The following is a 26939-nucleotide window of genomic DNA, read 5'->3' on the forward strand; positions in this document are numbered from 1 at the left end:
GAATGTCTGTGGGTTTGTTTATTTATTTATTTATTTTGTTATTTTTTTTTTATTTTGGTTTTCGTGGTAAGAAAACTGCCCATGCCGGTTGCCATGTCACCTACATGAGAGAGAAAGAAGTAGGTTACGACCAATAATAAGTTGCCACTTGGCTGTGAGTTGGGGTTCTTCAAAAAGAAACCCTAAAAATCGAGAGTGTTATTACACGCTCGGTAGAAGAGCGTGGGGCTTGCTTTTTAGCAATGTGCCTTGTCTTATCATGGATAAAGAATGATGCCTTGGCACATACGATGAATTTAATTGGTTCGTGTCAACACGCGAAATTGAGACGCGTGGCTCTACAATTCAACTGTTGAAACCCTAGTTTCTTTTTTATTGTCAATTCCATTTAAATTCAAAATTTTAAAATTTAATTATGATAAAATGTTATAAGAAATATTTATCCGTGTTTTATTAAAATTTAATGCTAATTTTAACTTAATCAAATTTAATTATTTAGCCACATAAATATCTCTAGCTCATTCCCAAATAAATTTGGATATTTAATTAAATAATTATGATCGAACAAATTTAAATTTTAATTAAGAAAAAAATAGCCGTATTGTTCAACTATATTTATGTAATAAAAAATTAATTTAAATTAATTCCATATATGAGTATAAAAGATATGAACGTGTACATCAAAGCTAATATATATAACGTCGAATTATTCTTGTATTAACTCGAGGAAATTAACCTTATCTTATCTTAATCCACTAGGGTTTATAATTCTATTCCATGCTTCAAATATATATATATATATATATATATTTTCAAATTTTTATTATTTTCAAACTACTTTAAAATTAAAAAGAAACAAAGAAATAATGGGTAGGGGAATTTTAAAAAAAATTTAATAACAAAATCATTTTTTTAAGCCAAATTTAAATATTTATTGTAGTGACGGTTTAAACAACATATTAATTGTATATCTAAAATTAAACTTGTACTTTTATACCCATTCTATGGTATAAAATTAATTAAGTTGACTTTTACTAATTAATACATTAGAATAATTTAATATTTGAACTAAATAAATTAATATTTTTCTCAAATAGGTACGACGTTCTTTATTAGTTAAAATTTTAAAATTTCAAAAAAAAAAAATAGTAGAAATTTTTATATAAAATTTCGATATTTTTTAATTAAAGAAAAATATTATAGAAATTAATAGAAAATTAAATTAGCTTGATTAAACCCTACCTAACTTATTGAAGACGTGATAATGAATTATTATTTTCTATTTAAATGTTAGTTAATTAATTATTAATTTTTAATTAATTAACTCTTAATTAGTATTTTCCTTATATTTAGTAATTTACTGACTTTATTGTAAGGCTATAATGAGTGGTAGGTGTGATTATTTCATAAATTTATGAGAGGAGACAAGTTTAAATCTCCACCTCTATTATTTGTTTTTAAGAATTTTGTGGTATAATTATTTTATAATTTTTTAAAAGGAGATAAATTTAAACGTTAGGTACGTATGTACAGTATAGTTTATTTAAAAAAGGCTGATGTCGGAGCTGAAGAGCGAAGCAACTTGATCGACAAGGAGAGGCGTTCACATCTTTTTTATTTGGCATAGTCTATCTTGTCGGACCATTAATTTAATTATTTTTTTAACATGTATTTAAAAAAATACCTTGGTCATATAAATTTAAACAATTAAATTATAATAAATTGATGTTGAATACCGATATAAAAATAATTGAAATCGTATGTTCATTTTTTTTATGTCCCACGGTCGTTGGGGAGGAGAACAAAACATCCTTTCATAAGGGTGTGGAAACATTCTCTTGGCAGATGCGTTTTAAAGCCTTGATGGGAAGCACAAAAGGGAATAGACACGATGTGCCAGCCTTGATGTCAAGCCTTTAAAGCCTTGACACTTGACGATGTGCCAGCCTTCTCGCTGTTCCTTGAAGGGGATAGACACGAGGCGGAGTGCCAGCGAGGACACTGGGTCCCGAAGGGGAGTGGATTGTTATGTCCCACATTAGTTGGGGAGGGGAACAAAACACCCTTTATAAGGGTGTGGAAAGAGGACACTGGGTCCCGAAGGGGGTAGATTGTTATGTCCCACATTGGTTGAAGAGGAGAACAAAACACCTTTTATAAGGGTGTGGAAATCTTACCCTAGCAGATGCATTTTGAAGCCGGGAAAACCTCTCCCGAAGGGGTGTGGAAATCTTACCCTAGCAGATTTTTAAAGTCGGGAAAACCTCTCCCGAAGGGGGTGGATTGTTATGTCCCACATTGGTTGGGTAGGAGAACAAAACAATGCATTTTAAAGCCAAAACTCAAAGAAAAACCTTACAGATGCATTTTAAAGCCAGGAAAACTCAAAGAAAAATCTTACCTGGCAGATACATTTTAAAGCCAGAAAAACCCAAAGAAAACAATATCCATCAGATCTAAGAACCTATATTTATTTTTAAACTACAGTAATCTCAAACTAAACAAGTAAAGATCTAACAATTTAAAATTACAAAATTCATATTGATAATCTAAATTTGTTATTAATGAACTTACAACAATAATAAAAAATAAAATAAAATAAAAAAAATTAACAAAATGTAATAATTACAATTTATTTCGGTACTTAAAATTGTATTTATTTGGTATTTAGTTTTTTATTTTCAAAATTTAAGCTAATAAATTTATTTGTTTTGCAATCTACTTTTTACAAATATTTTAAAAATTGTGATACTAAACAAATAGAAAAATAATTTTTTTTTTTTAAATTGAGCTAAAGAATTTATTTCAACATTGATTAAAACACCCCTATTTTAATCAGCACCTATAACAATACATTATTTTCAACATAATTTTTTCTGAAAAAAAGGATACATGAAATTAATTCAAAAGAAATCTAAAAAAAAAAAAAAAAGTAAAATTTATTCTAGTGAATAAAAAAGAAGAGAAAGCACACAGAAGATGGAATGTGGTGTTACTTTACATCAGATGTCTGGATTGTCAAATTTGTTGTTTTGTGACCAATTTCAACACATTTTTTGTAGTCTCCTTTGATGACAGCAGCAATGTCAAATTCAAATGGTTGGCAGAGAAGCCACAGAAAGATATCAGCCCTTTTTGGGCATTGCAGCAAGCCTTGTGTACATCCTTGCCATGGATTGATATCCTCGAACATCGCCCGAACGCAGAAGATTTCCTATAAACACCCACGCAATCAATTAGAAAGATTAGAAGGTCAATGGCAACCGCCTCTCGAAAATGCATTACTTTATATGCATGAGTTTCGTATCGAAAAAGTTTGTGAACCCGAGCAACAAGGATCAATCGGTTTACCTCCAAGAGGAAAGCCCAAGCCCCCATTTTATAATATGATTTCAGTTCTAAAGAAATTCACAAGTGAAAATAGTGTTTATAAGTTCAATTTTTCATAACTCCTATGCCAAAAACCTAACCCTAGTTACCACAGTTACTCCGTTAGGTCTTTCGTTCTGGAGCTGGCCCGTAATAGACCTACTTACCTTGCTTGTGGATCATCAGTAATGCAAAGAATGGAGAGAAGACAAAGACAGAGTTTACGAGGTTCAGGCAATGGACTCAACCGATAGGTGAGCTTGACCCTCTGAGCATCCAGCCTATCCCTAATATCTCGTTGACTATAAAATGTTATCAGTCGATTCAATTTCAAAATATATAACTGAACATTAGCTGATCGACTTAGTTCAGTCTTAGTGGGTTCGTATTTTCTTAAATCGATGGGTTAGTTTACATCAGTGTTGGCCAAGACCCTGGCCAACCCGACCCACCAAAATCGTCTAGCTTGGAGGGAATACTCCAAAAAAGAAATTTTAGAATAACGAACTCCCAAAAATTCAGTTGCCCACCAGAACCAGTTTTATCACATCATCAAACAGATCCCAGTAAATAAACATGTAAATCAGAAAGCTTCATCATAAGGAATCCATGTAAACTCACCAGAATCACAGTTTAGCGGGCTATCAGGTTCGGGATGAGCCATCAAAGCAATTATAGCCCTACAAACAGACTGCAGAGTCCATGCTGGGCTCCACGCGTTCTTCAGTATATCGAGGCAGATCTCGCCCGTCTGCAGGAAGGTACAGAGACACATGTAAAGTATGGTTCAACAACTGAAAAGTTCAGAATTCACTCATATGGATGAAGAACACTGTAAACTCTCCCTCGAGGCTGCAGCTTCCGCAACCAGAATTCACTCATATGGATGTCCAACGCTTCGAATCCTCGCCATAAAACATGAGTGCATCTAGCTTCCTACTCCCAATCCCATCTCGAGCGGAGAGGTCATCATCAAACTCACCCATAAAAATATTCACCCTAATTGCAACTCCACCTTGTCCTATAGGGTTTGTCAACTTTTGATGCACTCCATTTCGACCCGGTGGATTCGCTAGGGTTTTCAACCTTATATCGGTCATTTCATGACAATTATTTAAACTCTTCTCCAAACCCGAACACCACACCGGTTGTTTCATTAAATTGATTCATTTCATCGTTACACCTCCCTAGAATCCATAAGATTTTTTAATATATTTTTTATATATCCAAGAGTGTACAGGCCGGCTTGTGTGCACCTCAACTATTCTCAAAGGACAAACATCTGACCCTCAAAGTGACTGATAGGATATTAAATCCTATATACTTCCTTCCATATACTTTCTTCCTACTCAACTCACCCTCATGTATGGAGGCTAAGCATTTATTTGTTTAGTTAAGAGAGACCTAAATCCTGCTGCTAACTACTATCCCTTGGACAGCGGTACCCCCTCCTTAGCGTTTCCCTTTCCTCCCCAATGATCGCCTTCTTATAATCCCTACCGCAATCTTGTTGGTGGAAAATTAGTCGGATCTAATACAGATTATTTCGAGTCGTAATGCAGCTATTAGCCAACTATAGTTAATACTATTAACCATTGCGACAGAAGGGCTCAGAGTCAACCCACAATTTAGAAAAAGATCAAGTTGACTTCTACCTTGAAATGAACGTTTGGATGAAAGATTTTCGTTAAGAACCGCACTTGAGGAGGTTGCAAAGGATATTGCTCAGGCACCGAAAAGGCAAGCTGAAAAACACCGCCCTCAAAAGGAGTCTCTGACGGTCCCTAAATATAATGCATATCAATCACCGTAAGAAACAACTCTTAACTCAGTTTTATATCGGGATCGTTGAGAGCATTACCTTGATTAGGGCTGTCCATTTAAAAATATTGGAATCATCACAAACCAATTGAATATCCGGATCTGCTACCTTCTCTCTTTGAACCTCTTTGTACTCTTTGAACAACCTTGCTCTTGAGGCCTACAAAACCGCTATATAAATTCTCGATGCAGTTCAAGTAAATAGAACAGTCAATAAATTTCTGGAAGCTAATATCTATTTGCAACTTTTAATCATAATAGCTGTTCAGTAACAAATCAGCATGAAGGTAATTAAAATCAACCCCGACATAAAAGAAAATTAGTTTTCTATGATTATGGACAAATATGAGGTAGAAATTTACTATCATACAATCACATTAAAAAAAATGCAGATGAATCCAAAAATATAAAAGCTTTGAAGAAAACCCAAATACTGCATACTGTTATTGATCACCACTAAACAGAGACTTATGTACTTTCCATAAGGGAATGAGGAAGAAAGAATCAGCAGAAGTTCAGACATGGAATGAAATCAAACTTGAACTGCTCGAGGCTATGTTTGACTCGAGGTAGGGATCGCAGTGCTATGGATAAGGATAAAGTTTTGTGGCAGACTTGTTTCTTTGTTGTAAAATGGAGAATTCGAATTGAGAGAAACAGTAAACTTTTAGGGAGGTGGAGAGACTGTGGGAGGAGGTCTGGGAATTTGCTAGGTTTTTAATGTATCCTTGTGGCCATCTGTTACTTAAGCCTTTTGTAATTATAAGATTGGTTTAATCCTTTTCGATTGGAGTCTTTTTTTCAATAGTTAATGTAATAGCCCAAGCCCATCACTAGCAGATACTGTCCTCTTTGGGCATTCCCTTCCGGACTTCCCCTCAACGTTTTAAAACCATATGCTAGGGAGAAGTTTTGACATTTTTAGGAATACTTCGTTCCCCTCTCCAATCAATATGGGATCTCACAATCCACCCCTTGGGAGCTCGGCGTCCTTGCTGGCACACCGCCCGGTGTCTGACTTTGATACCATTTGTAACAACCCAAGTCCACCCCTAGCAGAGATTCTCCTCTTTGGGCTTTCCCTTCCAAGCCTCCCCTCAAGTTTTAAAACACATCTTCTATGGAGAGGTTTCGACATCATTAAAAGGAATGCTTCGTTCCCCTCTCCAATAAACGTGGGATCTCACAGTTAATGGGTGGACTCCTTTTTTGTAGGCTTGGTTCTTTGTATGCCGTGGTCATTTTTTCATAGTTCTTAAAAGCTCGATTCCTCACCTCAAAAAAAAATATATAAAATCTGAATGGCCAAGATAAATTTCAATGAAGCCACAACGAGGAAAAACGCCTAACTTGATAGATTTTGACAATGTTACATTATAAATGAGAAAAGTTTTGAACCTACCGCTCATAAAGTAGATACTAATAAACAACTACTCAAACTACGCTCATATTGACATTTATCTTTGCAGGATTATAGGTTCAAAACAAATATCCACGAGATAAAGAACACCGTAACGTTAAACGAAATGGAAGATCAATCAATTACAAAAGTTAGTAGTTCTACACATTGTCAGTTAATATATACTCGAAACATTGCAAATCGTCCATTAACAAAATGAACTCAACTCCCGCATTCCAAATGAGTAACACTTCTCATAGCAAAACGCAAGTTATGGCTGTAAGGTCATTATATTCACGGTCAATATCATAAGTGTATCTACTTTCAGATGACACAAGAATCAAGAAAAAGCAATATAACTAATTCTAGTCGCTTACCTGCATTATAGATGCTTGCAGACGACACAAGCAGCTTCAAGCCTAGAATTCTCAAATCTCAAACCAACACAATTACCGGCAGAAAAACTGCAATCGGTTCAAGAAACTCTACAAAAGAATGAACTATCATGAGTAAAATCATAAGGATTTGTTGTATCCATAATATATCAAACCCTAGAGAAGAAACCGCGGAGGAAAACAAAAAGAAAAGAAATGGAAATTGATAGATTAGGGAATTTCTTCTGGAGAAACCAGAGAAAGACAAATTGACAGAAATCGATAGCAAATATGATCATTTACAAGCAGAATAATCGCGAATTAGAACAAATCGGAAATTGTGAAAAACAGAACAATAGAAACACTTACAATCACCAACACGATCGATTTGTCGTCCACAAACCAGGTCGAGGTAATTCTAATTCGGAGATGCGCGAAGGGCGAAGCGCCGAAGCCTTAATCGGAGAGGATATCTATGGAACGTGGTTTGCGGTCTATCGTATCAGCAACCTTTCACGACTGGGCGTCTTCCTTTATCCGTTGGACTCCTGCTGCCGAATCTCGGGAATTGAGATTTTACTTTTCCAGTTTTTTTATTTATTTTTAACTCAATTTTCCATTATATATATATATATATATATGATATATATGTGCTTTAGATTTTTTTTTGGTAGATTCTTAATTTTTATCCTTTTAACTTGAATTTCTTTATTTAAAAAAAAAAAAAAAAAAACTGTTCATATTTGAAGCAACTACCAATTTTTTTTTAAATATTATATTAGTCTAAAAATATATATACCGTTAAAAATTAAGATTATTGTAACCATTTAGTTTATCTAAAAAAAATTAATTTAATTTATACCTAACGAGTTATTACATTAATTTTTACTTTTTTTTCAATAAAATTTTTTATTCAGAGTATATTATTTTGAACAAATTTCTAAAAAAAATAATAATAAATAAATCAAGATTTTTATTTCTATTTTTATAATTTAACCTCATAAAAATCTCTTTTCTAGTTTAAAAATAATTTTTTACTTCAAAATAATAATTAAAAAAAATAATTTCACGAACCATTGTATGTGTCTAGATAGCCCAAAGTCGCGATCTTCCAGTTAAAAAAACAACGATGAAGACGTGTAGGTGCACTATTACGTGGTGGGGATTGTTAGTTTAGTAAATCTAACCCTATGTCTTGTTTCTAACCTACAATTTATTCTACTAAAAAAATATTATTTTGTTACTCGATAGAATACTAAATAATAATAATAAATTAGTACATGGCACAATATTACGAAACATGTTAAAAGAATTTATTGATAAATGCGACTAGACTAAAATGAATGAGAGATGAAGCTTACACTAAAATTATTTATTAAAAAAGAAAAGGGAAAAAAAATCAACAGAAGTCCAATTTCAGGGCAGGTGGTCTCCCAAGGCTTTTTTTCCTTTTTCCATCCCTCTACAAGAAATGTACACGATTTCAATACTCAAACAGGCAACAAGAATGAAGGGCTAAAAGGCAAACACTATATGAATGCAATGTAAAACAGGGGAAGGCATTAAACAAGCGAAGGAAAAATGGGTTCTGATGATTTCACATGCTGCCAGCTCTGCCAGGAGTGGACTTTCCAGGTTTGAATTTAGCGATGTCGACGAGGTCCCCGAACAGTTTATCCTCTGGCTTGTTGGCTGGCTTCATGGGAGGCAGATATGATAAAGCCGAAGCCTGAGAAGACGAATGGCTCATACTCATATCGTCTCGAACGGACATGCCATACATTTGCTGCTCGAGATATTGTGGGACTTGCGGTTGTTGACCATGACCATAGCCATAGCCATAGCCAGTGTTGTATGGGTTTTGGTTTCCATACATCTGTTGAGGGTAATAGGGTTGTGGCATCTGGTTAGCTTGCGCTTGTTGTGGAGACATTGGCATACCCACATTTTGCATACCCGGGATCTGCTGTGGGTGCAGCCCCAACTGGTGGTTCGGATTAACATGGCTATTCATGTTAGACAAGTGACCACTTGTTATCGGTTGGATGTACATTCCTACACCTACAACCTCGTTCCCCATTGACTGAGGTCCCTGGGGATGTCCACTGAGTCCGTGTGAGACAATAACCTGAGTAGTAACCTGCATCGGTTGAGAGTAATGAGATCCTGCTACAGGGCTGCCACCATCAGAAGACTGAGCTTCCCATGGTGGAGGTGGCAATGAACCAGTTGTTTGCGAACCTGTCACACAAACCAACGTCGTGTAAGTTTTTCATATGTTTACACGTCGAACTCAAACAAAGAACACAGAAACCCAGGCTTCAGCACATGGAAACACAAAGATGTGGAGTTTTGTCATGTTTCAGCTAAGTGATACCGGAATAAGAATCATGATCAAGCATTCTAATGCAAGGCAAGGGTGAAGCAACATGAGATAAAAGTACCATAGCCAGGTGAAGAGGGCTGCTGTTGTTGGTGCTGCTGAGGAATTTGACCATTCCAGGAAGAACCAGGCCCCTGCATGTACATCGATTGCTCATAATTAGGCGAACCCATGTTCGCGACATTCCCATTTGGATAATATCCACCTTGTGGTGAGTGAACATTTGGCGGTTGTTGCTGTTGAAATTGGGAAGGTGGGTGAGGTTGCTGCTGTTGAAATTGGGAAGGTGGGTGGGGTTGCGCACCAGGACTGATAGGAGGAGGATTTGCAGGATTAGAGGCGGCATTGTTACCATCCGAGAACATGTCAAAAAGAACAAGAGCATTTTGATCAGATACAGGAGGATTGGCTTGTTGCTCTTCAAGAGGAACAAGAGCCAATGAAGTCTCTGCCTTTGGTGAATTGAAGTCACCGCTCAGCAGATCCACATTGGGTTCAACTTTAGCTGGAGGTGCTGGACCATTAGTTGCAGCAGGTGCAGGAAGCAGCAATTGGTTCAGGGTTTGAGAACCTTCGACGGCAGTTGAGGCAGCTCTGCAGAACAATTATACATCAATGCACAATCAAAATATGGTAAAAACAAATAATGAGACATGCAATATACTATAAATAATTACTTATTCTCAGGCTGTTTGCTGTTATCTCCAGTGTCGATAAGAGGCCGGTCTACATCAACGAGTGCTGTAGGAGATTCAGACTTTGGTTTCTGAACAACAGGTTTTCCAGAAGAAATGGATTCATGCCTCGCAAGAAGCCTCTGCAGATCATCATTAAGTGCAAGTCCTTGGCAAAGTAGTGATTCATCCCTGCACCAGAATAAGTAGTGCTGAAAGCAATATACAATGCTTGTTCTACTTGAATGACCCAATAAATACTTAAAGCTAACTCACTCAACAAAACCACAATTAATAGTTCATGTAGGCTTTTTTTTTTTTATTATTTTTTTTTTATTTTTATAAGAGACAATTTGATTGATGAGTGAAATTTGCAAGAGGGATGTATAATCCATGATGTTTACAAAAGACCTTCCCAATTTGCAATGAGGGAGGTATAACTATAGGAAGTAAAAATATTAGACAGTTTACACTAAGATATAGCTTGGTAAACAATATTGTCGAAAAGTTTTGTGTACGTCTGTGTCGTTTCTGCAAATATTCTCTGATTTCTTTCTTTCCACATATTCCAAAAGAAAGCCATGATGAGGTTTTTCCATAATACGGCTTTTGCGTTCTTGAAAGGGTGGTACATTAAGGCCATATCCAAAAAATCCTTTACCTCCCTAGGAAATGTGAGATGTCATCCGAATATATTAAGAATCATTGTCCAGAAATTTTGAGTGTATGTGCATTGCATGAACAAGTGACTTTGTCCAGAAATTTTGAGTGTATGTTCATGTATGCCATTAAAGAAGCAGCGCACACAAGTTTTTTTTTTTTTTTTTTTTTTTTTTTTTTTTTTTTTTTAATAAGATGCCAAAATTTTGTAGAACAAAAGAGTACAAAGACATACAAAAAACAGAAAAGAAGGGACTCCAATCCAAAAGAACAAGACCAAGGTCATAATTACCCAAAAAGAAAAAAGGAAAAAACTAATGACCGACGACCCCCGTGAAGAGGTACTAGATCTAACAACCTTCGAAACCTCTTCTCTCAACTTCTCTTTATCTCTAAAATTTTATTGTTCCTCTCAAGCCAACAACACTGCAAAGAAGTTGACCTGGCACAACACTTCGCTCTCTCCCTAAATGGAGAATACTGAAGTACCTCCTCCAGCAGAGATAGCCATCTCAATTGCACACCCCACTAGCCCCAAATGGGCTCCTCCAACAATCCCAAAGACGGTTAGACATACGAAGTCATTCTCCATGTAATAACTTTCTTCTTGATACAAGTCAGTTGGAAATCTTTTGTAATTCCTTGGCTTAAGGGAAATATGGTTCTACTTTTGTGCGGCCATAAATTGATAAGAAAAAGAAAGATTTAAGATTATGCGGAGGAATGCAATAAAAGCAATACTATAGAATATTGAACTGAAGGAATTCCAAAAGTTCAGTGAAAAGGGGAAGGATTTGAAAGAAGTGGTTTATACAGCTTGGTTACATGCTTTTCCAAGGTGTTCTTTGTCTAATTTTTATGTATATATAATTGCTCTATTTTAAGGATAAATTGAAAACCAGGAAGCATATTTGTGCAAGCACAAACTGGAAGAATATGTGAATGCAAAAAATTAAATAATCATAAAACAAAAATCTCAATAGTCGCACTAACATGCATAAAAGCAACTATAAGTATGAGGTCTTACGCAGTTGAGTTAACAAGATGAACCACCCTCTGCTTATAAGTACGGCACTGGTCAACCAAATCAATAATAACCTCCTGTCTAATAGCCTGCAAGATGAGATACCCCAACATGAATATAGTCAAGAATCCACACAACATCCATTTTGATGGAAGAACAACAAACATCCCAAGTAAGTCATGGGATACATTATAGTTTTGCTTTCATTTTAAACTGATGAAGTACCTCTTTATTCCCTGGTTCTAATGCATTAAGCATTTCTGAAAGGACATCCATAATTCCACGGGCATTTTGAATTTCAGTCAGGCTGGAAATATGGAATCAAAATCAGATTCGTAGTTCCATTACTATTAACCATATTCAAATAATGGACAAAAACACTTTGATGATGGAAATAAGAGAATAAAAGAAGTTTGGCACCTTAAGGTCGGAAAATCAGACTCAGAAGAGGTCTCGGCATTATCCTGCTGATTACGTTCAGTATTCCGTAGATTTGGAGGATAAGATGCCAACGGTTGTGTTTGTGGTGGGGTGAATACAGGTGCAGAGCTCTCAGACCTCTGGGGGAAAACTGCCCCAGCACGCTGAAACAAAGAACCAGCAAAAGATGGTGCATGAAAATATAGAACTCAGTCGATGCGCACAGCCATGCAAAAATGCCCGAAACTCAAAGAATAAAGTATTTCTACTGAATTCAATCAGCCTCAACTGCAAAAACATGCTTCAAAAAATGCCTTTCGACACTTACCAACAACTCCTGGTATGCGACATAGTATTGTGGATATCTTGCCCTAGGTCCTCCAAAAGCTTCTTGCCAAGTATCTATCAGAATCAATATCTTCTCTTTGACGCGAAAATCAGGCTACACCACGCCCACAAATACTGGGAGGTTATTTTACGAAAGAATGACGGGTGAAACAAGAAAGCAACAAAAACATTCTAAATGAAAACTTACCTTCTTCTTCACCATTTTTACCATATCATGAAGAAGGCCCTTCTCTGCCACATGCATATGAACAATGTCCCCACAATTCTTAATGACCGTTTCCAAAAGCTAGAATGTAGAGATAAGACAAAATAAAAAATTAACTTAATCCACTAAAACATAGAATACCAAGATTTAGTAAACTGAACATCCCTGCAGGAAACAAGTAACGTGAGCTTAAAGGTGGATCGGGTTTAGGGTATCCGGTAGCTAATGAACACAATAACATATACCGTACTAAGAAGGGAGTTACAAAAATTTTCTTTTTTTTTTTCTTTTTCTGAATATGTGACTATTTGTGATACTTACGCATCCAATCAGTGAAATCTAAAACCCTAACTTAGATATTGATCAATGACAGTGATTGAACCATGACATAATCCATTTAGAAAAAAAAAATGAATCAGACTCGCAGTAGTTGCCTCCATTAGAACAAAAAAGAACAGATTCAGGAAATAATGTGTTTTTACTTCTTTTTTGGTGAGAAAGAAGATACCATCTACGCGATACTACAGACAGCATATTCTTTGATCTTTTTAAGAAACAAATCCCGTAGCTAGCATGCAGCATAGATATTGATGTCCAAAGAAGTAAACTATTGAGCAACGAATAGAGTAAATAATGCCAAAGAAGTCAATATGATACGGAGTATAAACATAAATCGATCTTAGGACTTACCGTCAAGGCAAGAAGTTGGACTTTTGCGTTCTTGCTTCCAAGGCGTTTCTTTATACCTTTAACCACATCTTTCGCTTGCCTGAAAATTTGTGAAATGGTGAACTCCAACCCTAAAGGTTATGAAAAAGAAACAACAAATCGAATCCAACATCCAACGGAATAAAGGAAGACTCATCAATGAATCAAATTAAACGAAAACCTAATTGAAAATCCTCAACCTCAATACGCAGCAAAATAAGCTCAAAGTACTCATTCATTTATCGGGATGCATGTCAATCGCTGAGTCGCAAGTTATGATACACATTTGAATGCAAAAAAGAACACAGGCAAGAAACCAGTTTCCATTTGGCTTTTCTTGAATCTTCAGTTGGTAAGTACAACAAATTCAAAATCTCAATTCCTTTTGCGCCGAACAAATTCTCAGCAACAAAACACAAAAATCATTGTACCGAAATTCAAACAAATCTTCCGCTCAATCATGTAAAATAGCTCAAAACAAGAACATCAGACTAAAAGAATTACGACAAAAACAATCAACCAAACAAATCGGATGCAATGCGTACCCAGGGTCGTGGTTCAGCATATCACAGATCTCGATGTTCATGGCCCAATCTGGACCAATCAACATATCGCTCGTAGCACGCGCCACCACGGAATTCACCATCTCTCTTCAGCACAAACAACACCGCCCGATCGGAAGAAAAAAATCCTATTCGACAACCGTACAAGCTTCCACCGGCGACGGCAAATTATTTCCCGGATAAAATAGCTTAATATTCCGTCGACTCTCCCTCGAAATCGCCCTCCCGCCCCGAGATCGCCAGTAACCCCCCTTTCCCTCGACGAACAATACTTTCCCCTTTTCTTTTCCTTTTTTTATTTTAATTTTTTGCTCGACGCATTTTGGTTTGCTTTCGAATAGGCATTAGATGGAACTTAATGGAAGGCCACTGAAACAGCGCCACGTGTAAAACAACGATCCACTTTCGTTATGGAGTACTGAGGTGGAAGACTTTTGTTCTGTCGGCTCGACCGACCTTTTTTCCATCAAGCGGTTCCGGTTCCGGTTCTTTTTTCCAGCACCGGCTTTTGGCTGGGAAATTATCCACTGCGACGCGCGACTATGATCTGGCCAATCATTGCTCGATGCTTTTTAAGTGTCCGGGTTCGACGGTGTGGATTAAATTTAGTTATTGTTTATAATAATCTTTTTTTTTTTTTTCCTTCGAATTACATTTTTTTCGCACGAAAAATGAGAGGATAGGCCGTGAATATATTTTCAACGTTGAAAAGGGCGCCAAAAGAAAGCGAAAGCGCGTAAAAAAAAAAATAATAATAATTAAAAAATAAAATAACACACAGAAGAAAAAGGGAAGTATAAAAGGCGTGTTGGGTTCTAAAGCTTAAATAAACCCAACGTTTTCTAGCAGTCTGCGTCTTGGTTATCGAAGAATGGAGAGAGTATTCGGAACGCATTGGAGGAAACCGGCGGATCTGCAATGGATGTTTCCACAAGACGTTTTTCTCTACTTTTCTCGATGCAAATTTCTGGAGTTTTTGCAGCATCGAACTCCGTTTTCCTTGTTCGTACGTTATCCGTGCGAGTTTTCAAGCAGTCTGCGTCTTGGTTATCGAAGAATAGAGAGTATTCAGAACGCATAGGAGGAAACCGGCGGATCTGCAATGGATGTTTTCACAAGACATTTTTCTCTACTTCTCTCGATGCAAATTTCTGGAGTTTTTGCAGCATCGGACTCTGTTTTCCTTGTTCATACGTTATCCGTGCGAGTTTTCATCTTCGTGATGCAGGTATGCATTATTTCGCCGTCTCTAATTACGAAATTATGTTACTGTGCTCGATTGTGAAGAAACTTCTGGAAAAGGAGTTTCGATTACTTGTTTTTTTTTTTTTTTTTCCTTCTTTTACCTGAATCTGCATCCTTCGCGTTTTTGTTTTTGCTGTTGATTATTGCTCTGTTTTGGAGTTACGGCTTCAAGTTGGTGTAAACCGAAAAACATGAATGATGTGGATCTCTTGTTGCTTAAAACTGATGAAAAAAAGTTACGATTATCTTCTTGTAATATTCTACTAAGATTTTTGAGAGCGTGATTCTTATCGGATTGATTCCGCTGTTCTTCCTCCGCCGGTTCAAGCGGAGCCTAAAGTTTGCCTCGCAGGAAAACAACAATAATAGGCAGAAAAACCGAAATGTTTTTCACTGTATATTATAGGTGGATGCTCTCGATATTCTATCTTCAATCTTTCACAGCTTCGATAATCTGATATAGGAGAGAATGCAAAATGTCAGTATTTCTAAGTTCCATCATCTTTTGTTCTGAATTTCTGATAGAGATTGGTCAGTGTCTATAGCCTTTGTCAGTGTCTATCTTCAATCTTTCACTTCAATCTTTCACAGCTTCGATAATCTGATATAGAAGAGCATGCGAAATGTCAGTATTTCTAAATTCCATCATCTTTTGTTCTGACTTACTGATAAAGATTGGTCAGTGTCGATAGCATTAATATTTAGGAAATTGCCACATGCAGGTATCAAATAGTACTCCTGAGATGTTTGAATTATTTTATATTTCTACACTCTTTTGATTTTCTATCGAATTCACATTTCTATAATTTTATATGATTTTCTCTCAACTAATTCGTTGTTTGTAGTCCAGCTGATAGGTTCTTTTTTTAACCAGTGACCATCTTATATGACAGATCTCATTGAGTGGATCCAATTGACCTCAATTTTGGAGGTATTTTGTTACCTCTTGCAAGAAGGTAAGCTTTATAAACTAGATGGTTTAGTTATGTTTCTATTTTGTAAGTCTATTTTCAATAAGTTTGTTTCCATAACAAATGTTATAATAATGCTGGACCAACCACTCTTTTAAAAAATGCCGCAGCAGCATCAAGCACTTAATATTTCAGCTAAAGGAAAACGAACTGAAAGTTGTACTCCGTCATGGATGGCGGTCGATGAGGAAATAACCGGTACGTAATGAACTTTCCTTACATTATTTGTTTATTGTTAGTATCCGAACAATTTATTTCTTTAAACCTCAAATATTAAATTTTTGCTAAATAAAAAAACAACAAATATCATGGTAAAAAAGAAGAAAATGTTGAAAAAGAAATACTAACATTAATATAAATTTCTAGATTCTTACACTTCCTAAGTTAGTAATTTTACTGTTTACTTCAACATTTTATATTATTTTCCTTTTATCCATAAGTTGATGATCTGGATTGTATCTGAACCATAAACACAATAAAGAGGCCTATTAATGTTTATGAATTTTACGATGTCATGAAATAAGAAAAGTATAGGTAGAAAGAAAAAAAAAAGTTATTTTAAGAGTTATTTTCTGAATAAAAGTAGCTCCCAAAAAGAAAAATTATTTAGAATATTTATAAAAGAAATTGACATAAGCCTATAATTATGAACTTCTAGTATTCTATTTGAGTGTTTTGTTCCAAGATTATCAAGAGTGCTACATGAAAAGTAAAGTTATGAATTGTTCAAAGCTAAAGCATGTGTATATAAGATTGAGTAAAATGTCATCTTTATCAGTCAGTTATGAAGTTGATTTGAAAATTAAATGCATCCATATGTGTTATGATGTATAATTCCGATCAGAAAAGTAAATCGTAATGTTATGACAAAATAGGAAGACTCACCTTTGATTTTAAAAATATTACGAAGTCCTACAATTTATTGAATTCATCAATTTTGTATCAAATTGTTACATATAAAAATATGCGTTGTTCGTAAGTGGAGTATAAAGCAATTGTTTATGCCTTCAACTTTTTTTTTTCGAACAAGATTCAAATTAATAACTTATTTAATAACTTATTGAATTAAGAGTATATGCTTCATGAAAATTAAACTATCTTATTTTTAAATTTTGTCTTTTTTTAATATTTTTCCTGTGTCTAATGTATCTATAAATTTTAAGAAATATTGAATAGATCACCGAGGTTTTAGAAATTTTTAAAACTCCTTAAATGAAAAATTGATAGTCTAGAAGCCTCTTTAAGCACTAATAACTCTAAAACTTGGCTAATTGGTTTAACTTGATCAGGGAGCACCCAATGACTGCTATTTATGGAGGAAGAAGAAGCTGACTTCACATGAGCACCAATAAGGGAAGGAATCTGATGCTGCAAGTAATGAAGCTGAAACAGAGTTATTGCAGTAATTGTCGCCACAGTCGCCATACAAGGTAAGAGACTAAAATCCCGCTTAAATCACATTTTTAAATTAAAGCATGATCATTAAAATATATTAAGAACTAACGAATTAAAGTATTATCATTAAAATATATTAAGAACTAACGATACGATGCGCAACCAAAATACAACATTAGTTACTCCCGAAAGACTAACATCTCTTGGAAGCAAGATTTTTTTAGTAGAGTTTAAAGTTTACTCCGGTAGTTTCAACATATCAATTAGTTTATGTTATAATTGAGTGCTTTAAAGAAGAAAGAGATAATTTGGATAAAACCAAAGTTCAAATCTAATACAACTTTTTTGCCCGAGGAATAGATTGTTCGGTTTTCTTTTTTTTTTTTTGAACCAATTTATACCTAAATATTAAAGTGGTATCCATAAAACTCTAAACTAGTAATTATATTAATTTAAATCTAAATTTTCATTAGTGTGTCAATTTAAACTATTTATTAGATTTTGTTTAGAAAATGTTAGTTTATATGTGTGTAAACTTATATTTTATCAACTCAACTCTTAAACTCGGGTAAGTGAATTAATTTAGACTCCCAATTTAAAAATCGTTTATGTATTAATTTTTACAAATCTATTTCAAAATCCTTAATTGATTGAAATAAATAGTCTAAATTGATTCACTTACAAAAGTTTAGGAGTTTGATTGATATAATTATAAGTTTCATATATGGAAACTTACGTTTTTGAAAGACGACATTTCAAATGGTGCAAATTGATACATTAGTAAGAATTTTAGCTATTTAATTTTTCTTTATCAAATATCCTAATCTTCTCTGAGGTCAAAATTGAAAGATCATTTATTTTTTTGAGAGTTGAATAATGATTTCGTTTAGATCCTTCTAATTTGAAATTCATGTGACAGCCTAAAAATGAAACCTTCTCCATTGCTTTAGGAGGTTAAACTTTTTTACTCATTTGCTGATAATTAGTGAACACATCTTTTTATCTATTGAATAAAGAATAGAATACATTAGGTACGACGAGCATAATGCCCCTCCCCATATGTTTTTCTTTTCTTTTTCCCGAAAAGGAATAATTTAAAAGGATATATTGAACAAATCATAAACATACATTTTACGAAATATAATTAACCTGAGATTAAGGAGACTGATTTCCAACTTTTTTAACACTTTGAAATACACTATCTGCAGCCTTTCAACAGGTAAGAAGAGGGACTTGAGAAGCTTCTCGCAGTTGCACTTGCACTAGACGATTTTCCGTTTTCAGTTCCCTTGCCAGGTGTCCCACATTCGCTGAAGTCAAGTATCCGTCGCTCTTTCTACAAAAAATAAATAAACAACGAAAATATAAAATAAAAAAAAGTTGTGAATTTACGTTTTTTTTAGGTAGAAATGCTTCTGTTTTTCAATCAAGATAACTATTTTGTTTTTTAAAATTATATTTATAATCAATTTTCTGACAATATCCTTTAAAAACTAAAGAATGACTAAAATTCGAATTCTATATTTAAAGAAAAATGAAAACTATGATAGAGGAATTTTACTTGCGAATTTCTTTTGTTGTTTTGTTATCTATTTTTTACCGTTTTTTAAAAAAAGTCAAATTTTGAAAACTAAAAAAAGTAAACTTTTTTAATAGATTTTCAAACTTGTTAATCATTCAAATAAAATAAAAGTACGATTTTTAAAAACAAATAATTATTGAAATAGAAATAGAAATAAGTTGGCAGTTTATCCTACAAAAAGATTTTTAAAAATATATTAAAGATTTTCAACGACGTGAGTTATAATCATATAATGAAATTAATATTGGATTTGTAATCTATAAAAAAATAATTTAATATACTTTTTCTTATCACTTGTTGAACACAGAGAACAGATTTAATATACTTTCTAATCAATTTGTAAGAATAATTTTTAGTTGCAAGTACAAATCATTTTGTATTTAGTTTTTCGTGTTTAAAAATTAAGCCTGAATATAAAATCCTAATCCCAGTAATTAAAATCTTAACCCTAATTTTAAAACTAAAAATAAAATTTTAAATATTAATCGAGTAGTTGAAATCAGAAATCTTTAAATAATATTGAAAGAAAATAAAAAGAAATTTAAAATGTCATGGCTTTTATACTTCGTTACAAAAACAACATAATCCATGGTGTTTTAGTTCTTAGCGCTTAGATATTTCTTTTTCAAAAAGTCTTTATACGTTAAAATGTTTCAATTATATCTATATAAAGTTTTCAATTTATATCCCATACTATTATCGAAAATTATAATTGATCAACGATAAATTTACTTTACGATATACTACTAAAAAATTGGTGAAAAAAAAAAAAAAAACTTAGAAATCTCTACCAATTTTTTAAAAATTTAGAAAAATAAAAAACTCTCCCCTCAGATTAGCCCTTCCTTCCACTAAATTTCCACCAATTATCATCAATCAAACCAATGATTTAACATTTTCCAGCAGCCCACACTAAGTTGAAAACTATTAAAACATTTTATTTGAAAATTTTCAAAATATTTTATTTTATTTTTTTTAAAAAAAAAAACCCAAAATTAACCTATATTTTATATTCTATTTTTGTACTTCCGTCCATGAAAATTAAGGGGAGAGAGAGAGAGAGAGAGCGTACCAAAATATCCGGAGCCAAAGTGGAATGGGCGACCCCTTGTCTAGCGTTGGTTGCTGGACTCTTCTCCTTGATCCGGTTCCCATATTTCCTCCGTTCTCCTTTCAATAAGGATTGTGGCGTTTCATCTCCCAGAACCTCCTGAGCATTCGCACAAGCAGCGGCAGTGTGCTCACCTACCTGTTTCATCAGCCCAATTGCATCGTAGCTTCTATCCCCTGGGCTCATAAAGTATCCAACTTCCTGCAAACAAGCTCAAAATCATGAGAACAGAAGAGACCCTAAGAAACGAATCAAAATAATTATATAGACAATAATGATACCTCCATTGCTACATCACTGTCCATTCTTGAACCAAATAGAAAAGAGTTTATGAACCATGGCGACTTCCATGCCGAAGGAGATTCGATGCTTCTCTTGAATGGAGTTCCACCGAATCTAGAAACAAATGTCGTCAAATGAGAGGGCGTATGGAATAATACTCCGAGGAAAATAGCAGTAAAATCCCAACTTCAAACGCTATAGACAAAAAGATACCAAGTTTCCTTTGATAACCATTTTGTTTACCTTACTTGAAAATATATTTGAATTTTAATCTAAATTTTTAAAGCAAAATCAAGTTTTTGAAAACAACTTTTCTAAACCCCTTATGATGATAATGGTGGATTTTTGTTGTTTTCATCTTTAGGAAACATTTGAATTCTCGGCCAAATTCAAAAAACAAATCAACTTTTTTTGTAACTTAAGCTTGCATTTTGAAAACATTTGTAAAAAAGTACATAACAAAAACTTAGGTGATAAAGCAAGAAAACTACAGGTGCAATAGGGTTTTATAAGGTTAGTTTTTCAAAAACAGAAAATCAAAAACAAAATAACTACCAAATCCGGCAATTATTTTTCAGAACTGTTGTGAAAATCAGAGTTGAAAACTGTGTTGTGTGTAAGGATTCTTTCCCAACTATAAACTAATAAACTGAGGGGCTGGAAAAGTAAATCTTACAAGGTTTCAATGGAGGGCTCCTTTGAGGCATCATCACCAATAATTTCAGGGGGAGCTGTTGGAGGATACCTTCCATGACTCGTTTCATTGGCAATAGAACAGTTTGCACGTGTGCACTGATCGTCGGATAATTTTGAAGGGAAGTCCAGATCTTGTAAAGCTGTTGAGGTTCTACACTGACTTTCAGAAATTTCGTCACTTGAACCCCTGTTAGTATCCGCTCTAACACCATCGTGATCCGTAGAATACAAGAGCGAATCATTCATGTCACATTCAACAAGGATGCGTGAAGGCGGTTGGACCTGTGTACGGAAAAAATATGAAGGTGACTCTCATGATTATTTTACGAGTCCGATCGAAAACAAAAGAATATAAAGAAAGAACTCACTGTTTGGCCAACAGTGTCGACGCCCTCGGTTTTCACAGCATTATCCAGTTCTTGCCTTTTGTTCTCCTGGAAACTGCAGCTAAGCAAAATATTACTACCATCGCTTTGCTTCTCTTGCCTCCCTTCTTCTACAGGAATAATATTTTCCTTATCTTCAGAGTCTCTAGAATTGCTTGTCGGGTATGATGTTCTACTAATGCCAATATCAATCTCTTGCTTCTTGTCACGTTGTTTCTCTGAAAGGGGTGAAAAGAATTCCCTATGGCGTTTCTTCAAAATTGATGGTGTATTAGTGAAAGTTTTAGCAGCACTTTTCAGCACAGCATCAGGACTATCATCACGGGAAGGCGAGTTCCATAGCCTAAATGGAGTAAGACAGTTCATAGAGGACATCATAAGTTGACGGATACCGAGTGGACTATATTCTTGCTGCATCTCACTGGTGGATGGTGCAGCAAGATCACAGCTGAGGAATGGAACATCCAAGCTTGGAAACCGAGGAGGCTCGTAACAAAGAGCTCCAACGTCCTGTTGATCTGATTGTGTATTCTCTCTTTCACTAAAAGAAGGAAAACTTTGTGCAGTTTTGGGTTCTGAACTGAAAGTATTTACAGGAACCAGCTTTGATGGATCATTTGAACCCTGCTGCTTTTGGAGGTCTGCATCCTTTGTACCGTCCTCACGGGGAGATTCCGCGGATTCATTGGTGTAGATAAAGCCATCATGTTCATTAGCTACAAGCTCTCGTTCGAGGGTTGCAAATAAATGACTGGCTTCACTAGTATATACATAAGTATCATCATTAGCAGAAACCAAGAGAGGAGCTAGAAAAGGTTGAGAACTTGAGTTATCCAGAACATCAGTTCTTGAATGATGATACGATTGCATCGATAAGTTTCTCCGACTTTCTTGCATTTCTATGCTTAATGATTGACAGTGCAAAGGATGTGCATATCCACTCAGTTCAACCATATTTGAGGCATCCGGTGTATTTTCAGAAGGAAAAGATTCATTGTTTATTCCATCTGAAAAAAGAACCCTGCAACATTCATAATCGGATATCAGCATTTGTTCTGATCTATCTGAACCCCTAGCCATATTCTCGTCAGTAGAGGCATTCAATCCTGCAGAAGTTTGATGTGGAACATTCTCTACTTCCTGAGATCCAATTGCTTGAGACTGTGACAACTCCCGACCTAATTCCAGAGAAGAAATATTTGGTAACTCGTACAAATTATATCGGTTATCCCCAGTTGGAGAAGTTCTGCAATCCTGTGAGAAATTTTGATCAGGAGGTTTCACATAGCAATCCAATTCACCGAACATTTCAGGAATCGAAAAAGTGATGTTATCCAAAGAAGAATTATATTGCTCCGGACAATGTGGTGTTGAGATTGGTTCCTCTTTTAAAAAAGCAGCTTCACCCAACTGGCATTCCTCTTCTGTGCGTGGAACAGTAGTGGAGCAAGCAACAATAGCTGAAGTTTGACTGACTTCAGATATGTCCTCTGTTTCTGTCCCTCTGAGACTGCTGTCATCTATACTGCTCTGCACTCTTGAAGATGAATTCTTGGGTAGGCCCACTTGCAATGCACGATGCAGGGGTTGGTACTGTTCGAGTAAACCGGATGCCAAGTAAGAATCCAATTTTTTTTTCACAGAACTGTTCCAGTGGTTCTTTATGGCATTGTCTGTCCTGTTGATATCAAATATACATCAATCTGGTGAGTGTCTTAGCAATATTGAAGCTCTGTAAGGGAGAGTGCACTGAAGCAAGCCATTAAATCTATGAACGTGAAGAACAACATAGGGAATTACAAGCAACATGAGAGTAATAATTCATAACACAGGAGTGCTCTTTTTGAAATAAATATACTGAAAATCTAAGCATCTGTTTGCTTACCTGCCAGGCAAGAACTTTGTCAGCTCTGCCCATCTATTTCCATATATTTGATGAGCACGAATAAGTGCTATCTCCTCTTCCTGTGTCCATGCCTCCTTGTTTATGGCAGGATTTAGGTGATTGTGCCACCTGATTAATTCAAAAGTTTTAAGTTTATGTGAAATAATTTCACTAAAACAAAACGCATGGACAAAGTCGAGCAATAAATGGCCACCAAACTCGACAAATTGTTATATTTGAAAAACTAGACCTTTAGAGTTTAGCAGTGAAACATTCCACATAAGAGAAATTCTAATCATACCTTTCCCTACATTGCTTGCCAATACGTCCAGGTAAGTGTTGTGCTATGGTGGACCACTTCTTAGGTCCATACTTTTGCACTAGTTCGACAATTATTTCATCTTCCTATAAACAGTTTCCAAAACAATTCATCAGTTCAAATAAGAAAAGTGTGCAACAACAGAAATGTTTATCAAGAGATAACGGATACAAGAAAGAATTATTGCCATCGGCAGACAACCTCTTTAGACCATGGGCCTTTGACAAGTTCTGGATTCAAAACCTTCTGCCACCTATGTAGACATTGTACATCAGTTCGATCCTTGAAGCATTCCGCTACATGAACCAAATTTGAAATTAGACATCTGGCTTATAGGACAACGAACTGTGAGGATCAATAAATAGTCGTTGACTGGCAAAGAAAGCAAGTGTCGATGCAGATAATCGCAAGCATGGTTTCGATGAATATCAGTTATCATCAAGATTAATATATTTCTTTACTAACATACTCTCCCCCAACCCCGTAAACTATCATTTCATTCTCTTTAACTACTGACGGAGGCCTTGGCCTGCGTCTCTAAGACCGGACTCGAAATCTCACTTATCAGATTCCATTTTGGAAGAAAAATATCCAAACAATTTCATGCAACAGACGACACTTGAATTGGCTGAGACTAGCTAAAGCTCCACCACAATATCATTAAGTAAGATTTAATGATATGAAAATAGTAATCCGTTCTATGCAAAACTAAAATACTATAACAAATATTTTATAGCGTCCTCCTTCCTGCTAATAGTTTGCAATGAGCAGATTTTCTTACAAGTAATGAATACTTTATTTATCGTGAATCCAGAGTTAATTATATGTTCATATTAGGTTAAGGTACACTTCGCTGAAGAACCTAAACAAGTTGATAAATATACCAATTGGAGAGTCCCCAAAGTTCAAATGATTAAGAAGGAAGAGCAGTGTTCCAAGTGTTTGCAACAGTAATTGTAAAAGGAAAATTATATTTTTTCATCATTACCTATTTTCTTCCAGTTCTTGCCTTTGAAACGTTGGACTGCCTTCCGCAGGATTTCATCCTAATCAAATAAACAGTTTATCATATCTAATAAGACTTGGATGTAAATTTGAAAACCAATAGGAAAAGGTAACGAGACAAAATTCACAACAAATCGTGAATAATTATGATTTACTTAAAGAATAAAGTTACGCTCTTCATACAGATGGAATGAATGATAAATAACAAAACCTAAAACGATTGAAGAAATTTCTTTAGTAAGAACATAGTTTGAAGGAATTTAAATGAATATATGTTCTTCTGTATCTCAATTACAGAAAATACTCGGAAAGATCAAAATGAAAATAGTAGGTTACCTCTTCGGCTGTCCATTGACCTTTAGTGGAACGCCTCGTAGGGCCACTTGTTCTTCGGCTAGAAGTTGTTCAATCATAAGCACAAGTTTGGATAAGTAATATGGCTCTAAACCCTCAATCAAAGAAAATTTCAACACAAGGAGTGTTGAGAAAACGACGGACTATTATAATTGGAGAGGAAGATTCAATTGACATTGTTTACATTGTTTAAATGTCCAAGGAACAATGAAACTGGAAGACAGACAGTGAGAGAGTGAATAAACAGATAAACAATAGGTCGAATAAGAAGAAGGAGGATGATTTTCCAATAGAAATTACCTATGTATAGATCGAATATTCTGGCAACTGTCACCAGGCGCGTCTAAAGGAGTACAAAGCGCTGGATCACTTTCCATAGTTCCTCGGCAGGCAGACAAAGCTGCATACAACTCTCTCCAGAATATTTCCTCCAAATCATTCTACTCTTACTAAGAAGAGCCAGCAGTTAGTTTTCATTCGAAAATCCGATGGACAGCAGAAATGGAACATATACGATGGAACTCGTCAGAAGCGATTCCTGAAGTGGAGCAACTGAAGTCAATAAGACGGTACTAAAAGATCAAATTAAAAAGATAGTATGAAATCTTCATATCTGAATCCGTCGTCTCAACCATTACAATTGTAGATCTCAGGAATTTCAATTTTAAAAATAAAAAAGTTACTAATTAAACTCGAATGAAGTTTCTCTCGCAAATTCGGAAGGAACAAAATCGTCGAAGCTCCGATGAATAGGAATCGGAGCTAAACTTAAGATTAAACTAAAGAAACACTCCAGAAAACAACTTCCGAACAAGTTCGTAGATGAAACACCAGAAATCATTAAAATCATAATCGAATCAAACAAAACTAAAAGTAGTAGGCAGATACAAATCACCGATTGAAAAAAGGTCCGATTAGACAGATTTCAAACTCAGTTATCACATCGAAGTTAAAAACTCGGCAGAAATGGAACGTTTATAGAAACTTCTTCGCCTACTCGACTTACAAAATCGAAATGCGGATGAACAAGATGAAGATGTTCAAAACCTGGACATTGCAATCGGTAAATACCTGGAGAAGGAGCAGATCCAAGAGAGAACTGAGAACACGAAAAGGCGAGAGAGCGAGCGAGAGAGAGAGAGAGAGAGAGAGAAGGAGAAGATGAGTGAGATCAAAGCGAAGCCATATTCAAATACGTAAGAGGGCGGACTGGGAGATTCAAACCCTATGGTTAAAGTCAATCAAAGCTTTTTGAAATGATGCTGGACCGTCGTCGATTTAACGCCTAGGAGAGAAATGCCCATTTATTGTACCCAAAACTAAAATCCGACCGGTTCTTATTCGAAAATTTCAATTTCAACGGGCATTTAAAAAAAAAAAAAAAAAACATTTTCAAATTTAAAATATATTTCCTCTAATTTTGTCCCAACTTGTGAAACGTGTGTAGCTGTGTTAATCGTCTCATTAATTTAAGGTTACAAAAAAAAAAAATTATACCTAAACTTTGATGGTGATATGTATTTAGTAGCCCATCAGCCACATTTATGAAATTTGAACTAATCATATGGTTTTTGTTGTTTACAAAATAATAATAATTTTAAAACATTGATTCTATTTTTAATTAATATAATCTGTTAGATGAACACGACTCTCCTTGGCTTCCTTTTTCTTTTGGAGTCCTTTGTTCGACATTTAAGGATTTACCAATCTATTGGCACTACTAAGTTTAGGGCATGACTCTGATACCATATTAGATGAAC

The 26939-nt window shown here is 35.0% G+C and overlaps 4 protein-coding genes across 11 annotated transcripts; 1 reads left to right on the forward strand and 3 right to left on the reverse strand.

The window, feature by feature from the left end:
* Positions 1–2921: 2921 nt before the first annotated feature.
* On the reverse strand, positions 2922–7564 carry LOC111453964 (protein PEROXIN-4). Of its 3 annotated transcripts, XM_023095212.1 has the most exons (7): positions 7333–7564; positions 6967–7074; positions 5231–5350; positions 5025–5153; positions 3991–4120; positions 3108–3214; positions 2922–3070 (listed from the first exon to the last, which is right to left on the reverse strand). In XM_023095212.1, exons 2-6 carry the CDS (start codon positions 6970–6972, stop codon positions 3126–3128), a joined length of 474 nt encoding a protein of 157 aa, XP_022950980.1. In that variant the 5' UTR covers positions 6973–7074; positions 7333–7564; the 3' UTR covers positions 2922–3070; positions 3108–3125. The 3 variants fall into 3 exon arrangements, with proteins under 3 accessions (XP_022950980.1, XP_022950979.1, XP_022950978.1); XM_023095211.1 differs by having other exon boundaries at positions 2922–3214; positions 6967–7053; positions 7333–7563; XM_023095210.1 differs by having other exon boundaries at positions 2922–3214; positions 7333–7563.
* A 750-nt stretch (positions 7565–8314) lies between these two features.
* On the reverse strand, positions 8315–14233 carry LOC111453963 (TOM1-like protein 9). Its single transcript, XM_023095208.1, has 10 exons — positions 13931–14233; positions 13368–13446; positions 12660–12758; positions 12453–12566; positions 12125–12288; positions 11930–12011; positions 11708–11793; positions 10024–10212; positions 9408–9940; positions 8315–9204 (listed from the first exon to the last, which is right to left on the reverse strand). Exons 1-10 carry the CDS (start codon positions 14029–14031, stop codon positions 8561–8563), a joined length of 2091 nt encoding a protein of 696 aa, XP_022950976.1. The 5' UTR covers positions 14032–14233; the 3' UTR covers positions 8315–8560.
* Positions 14234–14791: 558 nt separating this feature from the next.
* Positions 14792–18850, forward strand: LOC111453965. 3 transcript variants are annotated; one of them, XR_002712336.1, is made up of 5 exons: positions 14792–15176; positions 16087–16149; positions 16278–16362; positions 17454–17594; positions 18768–18850. XR_002712336.1 is itself a non-coding variant. In XM_023095213.1 (4 exons), exons 1-3 carry the CDS (start codon positions 14867–14869, stop codon positions 17465–17467), a joined length of 387 nt encoding a protein of 128 aa, XP_022950981.1. In that variant the 5' UTR covers positions 14792–14866; the 3' UTR covers positions 17468–17594; positions 18768–18850. The 3 variants fall into 3 exon arrangements, 1 of the variants encoding a protein (XP_022950981.1); XR_002712335.1 differs by lacking the exon at positions 16278–16362 and having other exon boundaries at positions 16068–16149; XM_023095213.1 differs by lacking the exon at positions 16278–16362.
* LOC111453961 (transcription factor MYB3R-1-like) lies at positions 18505–26434 on the reverse strand. Of its 4 annotated transcripts, XM_023095201.1 has the most exons (13): positions 26186–26434; positions 25480–25717; positions 25162–25219; positions 24809–24866; positions 24022–24116; positions 23803–23906; positions 23502–23630; positions 21599–23294; positions 21211–21512; positions 20534–20648; positions 20214–20453; positions 18717–18895; positions 18505–18670 (listed from the first exon to the last, which is right to left on the reverse strand). In XM_023095201.1, the coding sequence occupies exons 2-12, from the start codon at positions 25554–25556 to the stop codon at positions 18758–18760; spliced, it is 3012 nt and encodes a 1003-aa protein (XP_022950969.1). In that variant the 5' UTR covers positions 25557–25717; positions 26186–26434; the 3' UTR covers positions 18505–18670; positions 18717–18757. The 4 variants fall into 4 exon arrangements, with proteins under 4 accessions (XP_022950969.1, XP_022950970.1, XP_022950971.1 ...); XM_023095202.1 differs by having other exon boundaries at positions 18505–18895; positions 26251–26434; XM_023095203.1 differs by having other exon boundaries at positions 18505–18895; positions 26227–26434.
* Between the last annotated feature and the right edge of the window lie 505 nt (positions 26435–26939).

Source organism: Cucurbita moschata, unplaced genomic scaffold, assembly GCF_002738365.1.
Source record: "Cucurbita moschata cultivar Rifu unplaced genomic scaffold, Cmos_1.0 Cmo_Scf00016, whole genome shotgun sequence".
Lineage (NCBI taxonomy): Eukaryota > Viridiplantae > Streptophyta > Magnoliopsida > Cucurbitales > Cucurbitaceae > Cucurbita > Cucurbita moschata.

Coding starts and splice junctions, on each gene's coding strand:
- LOC111453963 (XM_023095208.1), bottom strand. CDS start 14,031: ATGGTGAATTCCGTGGTGGCGCGTGCTACGAGCGATATGTTGATTGGT. Junction 12,759..13,367: donor TCCAACTTCTTGCCTTGACG/GTAAGTCCTAAG, acceptor TCTACATTCTAG/CTTTTGGAAACGGTCATTAA. Junction 10,213..11,707: donor CATCTTGTTAACTCAACTGC/GTAAGACCTCAT, acceptor ATTCTGGTGCAG/GGATGAATCACTACTTTGCC.
- LOC111453965 (XM_023095213.1), top strand. CDS start 14,867: ATGGATGTTTCCACAAGACGTTTTTCTCTACTTTTCTCGATGCAAATT. Junction 15,177..16,086: donor TTTTCATCTTCGTGATGCAG/GTATGCATTATT, acceptor CTTATATGACAG/ATCTCATTGAGTGGATCCAA.
- LOC111453964 (XM_023095212.1), bottom strand. Junction 5,154..5,230: donor AATGGACAGCCCTAATCAAG/GTAATGCTCTCA, acceptor CATTATATTTAG/GGACCGTCAGAGACTCCTTT. Junction 3,215..3,990: donor CCCGCTAAACTGTGATTCTG/GTGAGTTTACAT, acceptor GGGTGTTTATAG/GAAATCTTCTGCGTTCGGGC.
- LOC111453961 (XM_023095202.1), bottom strand. CDS start 25,556: ATGGAAAGTGATCCAGCGCTTTGTACTCCTTTAGACGCGCCTGGTGAC. Junction 24,117..24,808: donor CAAGAACTGGAAGAAAATAG/GTAATGATGAAA, acceptor TGGTTCATGTAG/CGGAATGCTTCAAGGATCGA. Junction 21,513..21,598: donor TCGACACTGTTGGCCAAACA/GTGAGTTCTTTC, acceptor TTCCGTACACAG/GTCCAACCGCCTTCACGCAT.